The 12,961-nt window shown below is 34.9% G+C and overlaps 1 protein-coding gene across 1 annotated transcript; it reads right to left on the bottom strand.

Annotated features, from left to right (window-relative positions):
* Positions 1-10,743: 10,743 nt before the first annotated feature.
* Positions 10,744-12,186, bottom strand: LOC139869104 (uncharacterized). Its single transcript, XM_071857429.1, has 2 exons — positions 11,118-12,186; positions 10,744-11,003 (listed from the first exon to the last, which is right to left on the bottom strand). The coding sequence occupies exons 1-2, from the start codon at positions 12,184-12,186 to the stop codon at positions 10,744-10,746; spliced, it is 1,329 nt and encodes a 442-aa protein (XP_071713530.1).
* Positions 12,187-12,961: the final 775 nt, after the last annotated feature.

Raw genomic sequence — 12,961 nt, 5'->3', positions numbered from 1 at the left:
ATGCTAGAGAGGCGTGTGAAGACCCGGAGCTTGTTACGGGTATGTTTACCATTAATAACTTATCCGCATCTATTATATTTGATACTGGTGCCGATAAAAGTTACGTGAGTAGAGGCTTTTACGCTAAATTGAATTGTTCATCATTACCTCTAGATGCTAAGTACATGATTGAGTTAGCTAATGGTAAACTAATTAAAGCCGATAAAATTTGCCGTGATTGTAAAATAAATTTAGCCGGAGAAACATTTAAGATTGATTTGATACCCGTAGAATTAGGAAGTTTTGATGTAATAATCGGCATGGACTGGATGTCCAAAATAGGAGTTGAAGTTGTGTGCGCCAAGAAGGCAATTCGCATTCCTCGTAAGGATAAAACGCCAGTAACGATTTATGGAGAGAAGGGTAACTCAAAGCTAAAACTCATTAGTTATTTGAAAGCTCAAAAGTGCTTGAAGAAAGGGTGCTATGCTATCTTAGCACATGTTAATAAAGTCGAAAAGAAAGAAAAAGAGAAGTGCATCAATGACGTGCCTGTGGCAAGAGATTTTCCTGAAGTATTTCCGGAAGAGTTGCCGGGATTACCTCCATTTAGATCTGTAGAATTTCAAATAGATCTTGTACCAGGAGCTGCACCGGTTGCCCGTGCTCCATATAGACTTGCACCGTCCGAGTTAAAAGAACTTCAGAGTCAGTTAAAAGAATTACTGGATCGTGGATTCATACGACCAAGCACTTCACCGTGGGGAGCTCCAATTTTGTTTGTTAAGAAGAAAGATGGATCTTTTAGGATGTGTATAGATTATCGTGAATTAAATAAGTTAACTATCAAGAATCGGTATCCACTACCGAGAATTGACGACTTATTTGATCAACTCCAAGGATCATGTGTGTACTCAAAAATTGACCTAAGATCGGGCTATCATCAATTACGTGTCAAAGAAGAAGATATACCGAAAACTGCTTTTCGGACACGCTACGGTCATTACGAATTTTTGGTCATGCCGTTTGGATTGACGAATGCGCCAGCTGTATTCATGGACCTCATGAATCGAGTTTGTAGTCCATATTTAGATAAGTTTGTTATCGTTTTCATTGATGATATTCTTATCTATTCCAAGAGTGAGCAAGAGCATGAGCAGCATTTAAGGTTGATATTAGAGTTGTTAAGAAAAGAACAGCTATATGCTAAATTTTCTAAATGTGCTTTCTGGTTGAAAGAAGTGCAATTTCTTGGTCACGTTGTTAGTAGCAAAGGAATTCAGGTTGATCCAGCAAAAATTGAAGCCATTGAAAAATGGGAGACTCCTAAGACACCAATGCAGATACGCCAATTTTTGGGTTTAGCCGGTTATTATAGAAGGTTTATTCAAGATTTTTCCCGAATAGTTAAGCCGTTGACAGCGTTAACGCAAAAAGGGAAGAAATATGAATGGACTTCTGAGCAGGAGAGTGCATTTCAATTACTGAAAAAGAAGTTGACTACGGCGCCTATTTTATCGTTACCAGAAGGGAACGATGATTTTGAAATATATTGTGACGCTTCGCGACAAGGTTTTGGTTGCGTTCTTATGCAACGAAAGAAAGTTATTGCATACGCATCCCGACAATTGAAGATTCACGAGCGGAATTATACGACGCATGATCTAGAACTGGGAGCAGTCGTGTTTGCATTGAAGATATGGAGACACTACTTGTATGGGGTTAAATGCACTGTGTTTACTGATCATAAAAGCCTTCAACATATTTTTGATCAGAAACAGCTGAACATGAGACAACGTAGGTGGGTCGAGTTAATAAACGACTATGATTGTGAAATTCGTTATCATCCCGGGAAGGCGAACGTGGTGGCCGATGCTTTAAGCAGAAAGGAACGAGAACCAATTCGAGTACGAGCGATGAACTTAAAAATTCGCATGAATCTCAACTCACAAATCAAAGAAATTCAACGAGAAGCACTTACTAAAGAAAATATAGGGAATGAAATAATGAAGAAGTATGAGAAGCAACTCGTTATACGGGAAGATGGAATTCGATATTTTGCAAACCGTATTTGGGTACCGAAGTTGGGTGGATTAAGGAAGTTGATATTGAATGAGGCACATAAGACAAGATACTCGATACATCCTGGAGTTGGAAAGATGTACCAAGATCTTAAGACACATTATTGGTGGCCTAATTTAAAGACAGACGTTGCAACATATGTTGGGGAATGTTTAACTTGTTCCAAAGTCAAAGCTGAACACCAAAAGCCGTCAGGGTTACTTCAACAACCAGAAATCCCAGAATGGAAATGGGATGGTATTACCATGGATTTCATCACGAAGTTACCAAAGACTGCCTGGGGATACGACACCATTTGGGTGATTGTTGATCGTCTCACCAAGTCTGCACATTTCTTGCCTATAAAGGAAACGGATAGAATGGAGAAACTATTACGATTGTATATAAAGGAAGTTGTTTCAAGGCATGGAATACCTATTTCCATTATATCCGATCGTGATAGTAGATTTACCTCAAAGTTCTGGCAATCACTACAGGAGGCCCTAGGAACTCGTTTGGATATGAGCACCGCATATCATCCGCAAACTGACGGGCAGAGTGAAAGAACAATTCAGACTCTTGAAGACATGCTCAGGGCATGTGTGATCAATTTTGGAAACGGATGGGATAAGTATTTACCGTTAGCAGAATTCTCGTATAATAATAGTTATCATGCGAGCATTAAAGCTGCGCCATTTGAAGCACTGTATGGAAGGAAGTGTAGATCTCCTATCTGTTGGAATGAAGTAGGAGATCGACAATTAACTGGTCCCGAGATCATACATGAAACTACTGAAAAGATAGTACAAATCAAGGAGAGATTGAAAACAGCCCGTAGTCGCCAAAAGAGCTACGCCGATGTCCGAAGGAAACCATTAGAGTTTCAGATCGGTGACATGGTTATGTTAAAGGTGTTACCATGGAAAGGTGTAATACGTTTTGGAAAAAGGGGTAAACTGAACCCAAGATATGTAGGCCCGTTCAAGATCATCGAACGCATTGGACCGGTAGCTTATCGACTCGAGTTACCGCAACAACTCGCCGGAGTACATAATACCTTTCACGTCTCAAACCTTAAGAATTGTCTTGTAAAGGAAGATTTCACCATTCCTCTTGAAGAAATCCATGTCGACGAGAAACTACAATTCGTCGAAGAACCAATCGAAATCATGGACCGTGAAGTTAAACAGCTCAAGCAGAGCAACATACCGATCGTTAAGGTTCGTTGGAATGCTCGAAGGGGTCCCGAGTTTACTTGGGAACGAGAGGATCAGATGAAACAAAAGTATCCACACTTGTTTCTCGATGACGCAAAATAGGTACAATTTTAAAATTTCGGGACGAAATTTATTTAACGGGTAGGTACTGTAATGACCCGCACTTTTTCGATCGTTCTATACTTATAAGATTAATATTTACATAAATTAAACCTTACCAACATGATAAGCAATCCAAATTGTTGAGACTTATGTTTTTGAAATGAGTTTTACACAACGTTTGACCGTCTAGTTTGACCGATGATATCACGAACTATATAACATGTGAGAATTATACGTTTGTGTATATATATGTATATATACATATTTAACATGATCTAAGGATGTTTTAATATCTCATTTTGTATTAATAACAATAAGTTATAAGTATATTTTGAAACTACTAACTTAAGTTTTCAAAACGATAACCATACGTAACGTTATTTGACATAAATACTTATAACATATAATGTTTATACATATATCGTATATGTAATGTATTTAATCACTTTTAAAGACTTAAATACATAAAACAATATAAGTATATTCACAAAAGATAGCTATATTTGAATTCTCATTCCATTTTTCACAAGATTTTCTATACGTATATCTAGAGTATATGTACTCGTATCATACCTAGCTTCTATACGTATTTACTATTGGTATATACACATCAAATCACCACCAACCAGCCCTTGTTCATGCCTTATGTATAAGGTAACTACTTTTGATGTTTAGTATGACTAATTACATAAAAATACAACATGAAATTTTGTCCATGTTTTTCCATTAATCATGTTTTTATGGCCTTAAATACATCTTCCATTTTCAAATTTTATTACCTCATTTCTTTAACCAAAAACACACTCTTAAGAAACTCCATAACCATTCAGCTAGTATCCATGAAGATCTAGCCATAAAAACATCACTTAAACACCATAAGAAAAACCTTACAAAAACACTTCAAGAATCCTTCCAAGAACACAAGTTTACTTCCAATCTTTCATCCAACTCCATCACTCTTTTGGTTCTAGGTTTTTACTTCTCTTTTATAGCAACCTTGTCCAAGTAACTTGAGGTAGTAACTTTGTTCATAACCTTATTCGATTCATATATATATAGCTATCTTATTTTATGGTATAAAATTTTAACAACAAGAACATAGTTTGAATGTTTTCAAACTTGTTTGCAAACTAAATAGATCCTTCTAACTTAACTTTTAAAATACTTCAAGACCTGTAATATAACATAAATATATGCTAATTTAACAAGGTATAACTTGGTTTTTCAAAGAACACCTTAAAAACTGTTTTTACGACGTCGGAGTGCAACCGGGGGCTGTTTGGGGTTGGATAATTAAAAACCATCTTGAACTTTGAATTGGAGGTTTATTTTCTGGAAAAATGATTTTTACTATGAATATGTTAACGCATAAAAATTTTATGATTTAACTCAAAGTATAAGTATTTTTAGAAAAATAATCATTTAAGGTTGTTTACATGATGGAAAATGATTAACTTCATAAGTTTCACCAAAGTTTGACCTATGACTTGTGATTTCGAATACAAACTAAGGTATTTACAGTTCATATTCTTAAAGAGGGACTCGATCCAAGGAAGTGGCAAGTTGAACCAACGAAAACGGAGTTGTAACGAAGAAACTATGACCAAAACAAAATCGGATATCCAAGACTTGTTTAGTCACGAAAATAATTGGAGAAAAATTAAATAAATCACATCTTTTTAAAATAACATGATATTTTATATATATGTACTCATAATTTAATTTTATATGGTTCAGGATCACCCGTAAACAATACGAGAAGATTAATCATAAGATCCCATGATTGTACGCAACACGTCATTTGACAACACCGGTACTTTATGTACGCAACACGTCATTTGACAACACCGGTACCGTGGGTCAAGATTAATCTCGACCAATACATATACGATGGGGGTTTTTATTTATTTCATTGGGGGTTTATTAAACACCTAAAAATGAACCATTAAAATTGAATTACTAACATCGGACTGCTAACTACGGACTAAGAAATTATTAAAACTATTAAAAGTATAATAAGTATATATATGTGACGATTGTTTAAAATGGAAATATATTGATAAACTATATATGGATAGGTTCGTGATATCAACCGGAGACCAAGTCAAAATATATATATCTTCAAGGCAAAAGTGAGTATATAGTCCCACTTTTAAACTCTAAATATTTCGGGATGAGAATACATGTATTTTATGTTTTACGATATGGACACAAGTAACTGAAAAATATATTCTACGTTGAGTTGTACCACTGGCATACTTCCCTGTAGCTTGGTAACTGTTATTTACAGCGGTATTGTAAACGCGAATCCTGTTGATAGATCTATCGGGCCTGACAACCCCAACCGGACTGGACGACCAGTATTCAACGGTTGCACAGTACTTCGTTTCGTGACTACACTTGGTACGGTGTAGTAAGATTTCATAATAAAGGGAATATGCGACGTGATTAAATGTTAAGTATGGTTACCAAGTGCTCAACCACTTAGAATATTTTTATTAAAACGTTTATATATGAAATCTTGTGGTCTATATATATATTGCTGCCGGCATTAAACCTATATCTCACCAACTTTATGTTGACGTTTTAAACATGTCTATTCTCAGGTGATAATTAGAAGCTTCCGCTGCAACATGTTGAATTTAAACAAGATCTTGAGTATGCATATTTGTGTCAAAAATAAAACTGCATATCGGAGGATTTGTAATGTAAAATATGCTAGAAATCGTATTGCTATCATCACATGTAAAGTTTGTAAGTCTAAGATTATCGCTAAACGATAATCATCTTTTTATTGTCTAAAGCTTGTATTAAAATAAGAGTTATGGTTTGTAATGTAAAATAAATGCAGTTGTTCTTTTAAAAATGTCGCATATAGAGGTCAATACCTCGCAATGAAATCATACGTTATCTAACTCGTTCTTATGGTTAAGGACGGGTTATGACAATAAACAAACAAATATATTGGATATATAGTTAGGGGTGGTGGTTTTAATCAGAAAAGTAAAGACAGAAGGATGGTTAGAGGGTGGTGTCAGGTAACGAGAGGTCGGAGGTTCGAGCCCGGCCGACGGCAGTTTTTCTTTTTATTGAGCTATTTCATCAAGGTAGCTAATTTATTTATTATTATTATTATTATTATTATTATTATTATTATTATTATTATTATTATTATTATTATTATTATTATTATTATTATTATTATGATTATGATTATGATTATGATTATGATTATGATTATGATTATGATTATGATTATGATTATGATTATGATTATGATTATTATTATTATTATTATTATTATTATTATTATTATTATTATTATTATTATTATTATTATTATTATTATTATTATTATTATTATTATTATTATTATCATTATCATTATCATTTATATTATTAGCATTATTATTATTATTATTATTATTATTATTATTATTATTATTATTATTATTATTATTATTATTATTATTATTATTATTATTATTATTATAATTATTAGTATTAGTATTACCATTAAATATTAGTATTGTTATTATTAGTATTATTATTATTATTATTATTATTATTTTTATTATTATTATTATTATTATTATTATTATTATTATTATTATTATTATTATTATGAAAATAATATAGTTTATTATTATTTCAAAAATACTAGTATTAGTATCATTTTATAAATAATTAGTATTATTATGATGAGTATAAAACATATACAAAATCTTTTATTAATATTAACCTTGTTACCATCAATATTATAAGTATTAACCTATATATATATATATATATATATATATATATATATATATATATACATTTACAAAAATGAATTAAGTATAAATATTTTATATAAAATGTAGTATTTATAATCATATGAGACACATTATAAAAATAATATATGAACAAAGTATTTATAGCACATATAAACAGATTACATTAATAATTAGTATTATTAATATCTAAACATATTAATATTGAATTTGTAATAAAGTATTTTAATAAAGAATTTAAAACATTAATAATAATAAATCATTTTGATAAAATTATAATAAAAATTAATATAACATATAATATAACAAGTATATTACTAATATTAATAGGTAAGCTTATTTGGTTACTATTATAGGTTTTAACATATATAATTAATATAGGTTCGTGAATCCGAGGTCAACCTTGCATTGTTCAGTATCGTCGTATGAATATTTTTACTACAAAATATTGTATCGTGAGTTTCATTTGATCCCTTTTACTCTTTACATTTTTGGGCTGAGAATACATGCAATGCTTTTATAACTGTTTTACTAAATGGATACAAATACTAAAACTGATTTTGTGTGAGTTTCATTACTCCCAATTTAAATGCTTTTGCAATATATATTTTTGGGACTGAGAATACATGTGCTACTTTCATAAATGTTTGACGAAATAGACACAAGTACTTAAAAACATTCTACGGTTGAGTTACGAATACACCGGATATCACCCCTTTATAGTCTGGTAATCTAAGAATTAGTGAACCAGACCACTAATTGACGCGAATTCTAAAGATAGATCTATGGGCCTTGACAAGCCACAGTCAAAGAATTTAAACTACTTTAGTACTTCGATTTTAGTATACAACCACCAGCTTTAAAAGGAATGACCTGTTTGTGAGGTGTACACAACCATCATTTTTAAAAGAGTGGCCTGTTTGTATGCTGTGAGCATACTTGCGAATGCGGTATGCGAGGGATATTCTATATGCATTTTGTTAATGTTGATTACCAAGTGTTTAATTCGTACGAATGGATTTTCTGCAGTGAGCAGACCTGCACCTTATTTATGAATTTAAATCTTGTGGTCTATAAAAATGATGGAAATGAATATTGATTATCATAAACTAATGAACTCACCAACCTTTTGGTTGACACTTTTAAGCATGTTTATTCTCAGGTATGAAAGAAAACTTCCCTTGTGCATTTGCTCATTTTAGAGATATTACTTGGAATCATTCATGACATATTTCAAAATACGTTGCATTCGAGTCGTTGATTTCAACAAGATTATTATTAAGTCATTTATAGTTTGGATATATTATGAAATGGTATGCAAGCCTGTCAACTTTCGATGTAATGAAAGTATGTCTTTTAAAAACGAATGCAATGTTTGTAAAATGTATCATATAGAGGTCAATTACCTCGCAATCAAACCAACTATTGTGAATCGTTTATAATCGGTATGAACGGGGCATTTCAGTGCTCAAATCCAACTTTGTTCCCAAAACTTCCTGTAAGGATTGCCAAAACCTCGATGTGAATCGACTGTCTCAGTCTGAAATAATAGATACAGGAACACCATGTCTTGAAATAATTTCCTTCAAGTACAAACGAGAAAGCTTCTCCATCGAATCTGTTTCCTTAATTGGCAAGAAATGAGCTGACTTTGTGAGTCGGTCAACAATAACCCAGATGGTATCATAACCACCCACTACTCTCAGTAACTTCGTAATAAAATCCATCGTAATACCTTCCCACTTCCACTCGAGAATTTTAGGTTGCACCAAAAGTCTAGACGGTTTATGATGTTCAGCTTTAACCTTAGCACAGGTCAAACACTTAGCCACATAAGTAGCCACATCAGTTTTCAAATTAGGCCACCAGTACAGCTCCTTAAGATCATGATACATCATTTATGAACTAGGATGAATAGAGTACCTAGACTTATGAGCCTCATCTAACACAAGTTGTCACAATTCACCAAATTTCGGAACTCAAAGACATCCCGCAAAATACCGAGTACCATCTGCTCGTACCTCAAATTTCTTACCCATGCCTCTGACCTTCTCGTTCGCAAAATTCTCCTCCTTCAAGGCTTCTTGTTGAGCCACAAGAATTTGCCTTGCGAGGTTTGTTCAAATGGTCATATTCAGGGCTCTAAATCTGCGAGGTTCAACCCTCTCTTTTTGATTAATGCGTCGGCCACAACATTGGCCTTTCCCGGGTGATACAGGATTTCACAATCATAATCATTCAATGTCTCAACGCACCTTCGCTGCCTCATATTCAACTATTTTTTATCAAGGATGTGTTAAAGACTTTTGTGATCAGTGTACACTGTACTTTTAAACCCACAAAGATAATGTCTCCAAATCTTAAGCGCAAACACAACAGCTCCCAATTCTAGATCATGGGTTGTATAATTCTGTTCATGGATCTTCAACTGACATGACGTGTAAACAATGACTTTCTTTCGCTGCATCAAAACACAACCAAAGCCCTGATGCGATGCATCACAATAGACAACAAAATCGTCATTACCCTCAGGTAGTGATAATATCGGAGCAGAAGTTAACTTCTTCTTCGGAGTTTGAAAAGCAGCCTCTTGCTCATCCTTCCACTCATATTTCTTCCCCTTGTGCGTTAAAGCAGTCAGACGTTTCACTATTCGAGAAAAATCTTGGATGAACCTTCTATAATAGCCTGCTAAACCTAGAAACTAACGAATCTGAGTAGGAGTGTTCGGAATTTCCCACTTCTCAGTCGCCTCAATCTTAGCAGGATCAACTTGAATTCCCTTCTTACTAACAACGTGTCCAAGGAATTGAACTTCCTTCAGCCAAAATGCACACTTTGAAAATTTAGCATACAGTTCTTCTTTTCTTAACAAATCGAGCACTAACTTCAAATTCTCTTCGTGCTCTTGATCACTCTTGGAATAAATGAGAATATCATCGATGAAAACGATAACAAATTTGTCCAGATAGGGTCTGCACACACGGTTCATGAGGTCCATGAACACAGCAGGTGCGTTAGTCAATCCGAACAACATAACAAGAAATTCGTAGTGACCATAACGGGTACGGAATGCGGTTTTCGGAACATTGGTATCTTTAACCCGCAGTTAGTGATAACTGGAATGAAGATCAATCTTAGAATAAACGGATGAACCTTGAAGTTGATCGAACAGATCATCAATTCTCGGAAGAGGGTAACGGTTTTTAATAGTAAGCTTGTTTAACTCGCGATAATCAATACACAAACGAAACGAACCATCTTTCTTTTTAACAAACAGAATAGGAGCTCCCCAAGGGGATGAACTAGGACGAATGAAACCCTTGTCTAACAACTCACGGAGTTGAATCGAAAGTTCTTGAAGTTCGGAAGGAGCGAGTCGATAAGGAGTACGTGCTACAGGATCAGCACTGGGAACAAGATCTATTTGAAATTCTACCGCGCTTTGCGGCTGAAGGCCAGGTAATTCCTCGGGAAACACCTCAGGAAAATCTCTAACAATATAAACATCACCAATGCTCTTCTCTTCTTTACCAGAATCAACAACATGGGCTAGCATGACAGCCTATGCGAAGATATTTTTGAACTTTCAAACAGTTAATAAGATTTAACTATCTGCATTTCTTATTCTCAAAAATCATCAGCGGCTCTCCAATCACATTAGTAATATGAACAGCTTTCTCATAACACACAATTTCAGCACGATTCTCAGACAACCAATCCATACCAATAACTACGTCAAAACATCCTAGTTCAATCGGTATCAAGTCTACCTCAAAGTCTCTACCAGCCAGTTTTATGTTACACTTACGATACATAGTCTTAGAAGTAAGCACTTTACCATTAGGTATCTCCACAACATAAGTTCTGTCTAGAGGAGTTAACGGAGTTTTGATTTTTGGACTAAATTTACTTGACACAAAACTTAAATCAGCCCCTGAATCAAATAGTACATAAAACAATAAATTATTGACCGAGAACGTACCAGTAACAAGTTTTGGATCTTCCTCGGCATCCCTGGCATTAATATTGAACGCCCTTCCACGCGTGTTCTCAGTAGTCTTTTTATTAGGGCAGGTATCACGGAAATGCCCAGGCTTACCACACTCATAACGTACCTTCTGAGTACCACCACTTTTTGACTTCTCATTACCATTACCACCATTATTACCACCACTATTGGCAGGAGGAGCAGTATTCGGCATAACCACTTTGCAATCTTTCGCAATGTGACCCTGTTTCGAACACCTATTACAAGTAACTGAACAATACCCATCATGTGCCTTATAACATCTCGGATACACGCGTTGACCACGATTACTCGAACGAAAAGTATTTTGTTTCTTTTGCTGACTTTGATTCTGGTTGCGAGAGTTATCCCACTTCCTTTTTCCATCATCAGTCTTTTTAACAACCTCATCACCAGCATCTGACGCAGCTTTCTTTCCCCTCCTCAATATCTTATCATTTAGCTTATGCGCCTTAGAGATGGCAGCTTCAATAGTCTGGGGCTCACAAGACTCAACCTCAATCTCAATCTGCTCAGATAACCCATCAATATATGCTTCAATCTTGCGATCTTCTTCAGGATAGGTATTTGGACACAACAGCGTTAATTCAAAGAACCTTTGATTATAGGCATTGATATTAGTGCCCTTCATCTTCAAGTTCTTCAATTCTGTCTCCAACTTTTTAAGTTCACCCCTTGGACGATAACAGGTGATCATTCTCTCTTTGAAGGCATTCCAAGTCAAACTATAAGCAGCATCATAACCCAAACTGTTCACCAGATTATTCCACCAAGTTAATGCACTATCCTTGAGAGTGCATCTGGCGAAACTGACCTTGTCCTCATCACGGACTCTACTAACCTGAAAGATAGAATCTACTTTCTCAAACCAGCGGGTAAGTCCGATAGGTCCTTCGGTGCCACTAAACTCCTGTGGGCGACTAGCCATGAAAGTCTTGTGGGAGCATCCCACGTGATTGTTGGCATTGGCATTAATGTTAGCAGCTATAGCAGCTGCTATCCCTTCAGAAATTAAGCGTTGCATGCGAGCTTCGTTGGACTCACGGGGCGGCATGATCTTCAAAACAGAATAACACAACCGTTAGTACTAAGAATAATACCAGTGTTATAAAGGAATAGATCGAACATGAAAAGATTAACCATTAAAATAATAGTCAATGAACACTGTGAGTAATACCATGATAGTTATGATAGTTATAGAAATAGCCACCACATGCATACATACTTATGATAAAAAATCATACATCATACATAGTATCTAACATACATGAACTATATTACGCATATAATATAACATGCCAAGAGTCACAACACCAGAATAAAACATGATAATGATAAACGGATGTTATAAAAGAAATAACCATCCATACATAAATGAAAATATTCTATAACAAAATCCTCGCCAAAACGCCGTACATCACCTAAAATTGAATGTATAAAAGGATAATAAATCTATGAAATAAAGAAATCACTCATGATAACATCATATCACATCTGCTTGAAGCGGGTGCGATAAGCCGGGCCGGTATGAGGCTCCTCAGGAGTCTCATACTTCCTCAACTTACCCTTAACCGCCTCCAACTCCGCCTTGAGACCACGCATCTCACTCTCAACAGCCTCGAACTTAGCGTCCACCTCTCGGTTACGCTTTCGAATCCCGAACTCGACCCCATTCTTGAAGCTAATAAACCCATCCATAGCAGCTCTAATCTCATCCATCGTATCCACATGCGATAAAACACGCAGGCAGTCATTTAGGGCATCAATGCGTGTCTCCGGCGTGTATGCCCTGGTCATAT

The sequence above is a fragment of the Rutidosis leptorrhynchoides genome, chromosome 9 (genome assembly GCF_046630445.1).
Source record: "Rutidosis leptorrhynchoides isolate AG116_Rl617_1_P2 chromosome 9, CSIRO_AGI_Rlap_v1, whole genome shotgun sequence".
NCBI classification, from domain to species: Eukaryota; Viridiplantae; Streptophyta; class Magnoliopsida; order Asterales; family Asteraceae; genus Rutidosis; species Rutidosis leptorrhynchoides.
The sequence above is the reverse complement of the archived record's forward strand: the minus strand, read 5'-3'. Positions and strand labels throughout refer to the sequence as shown.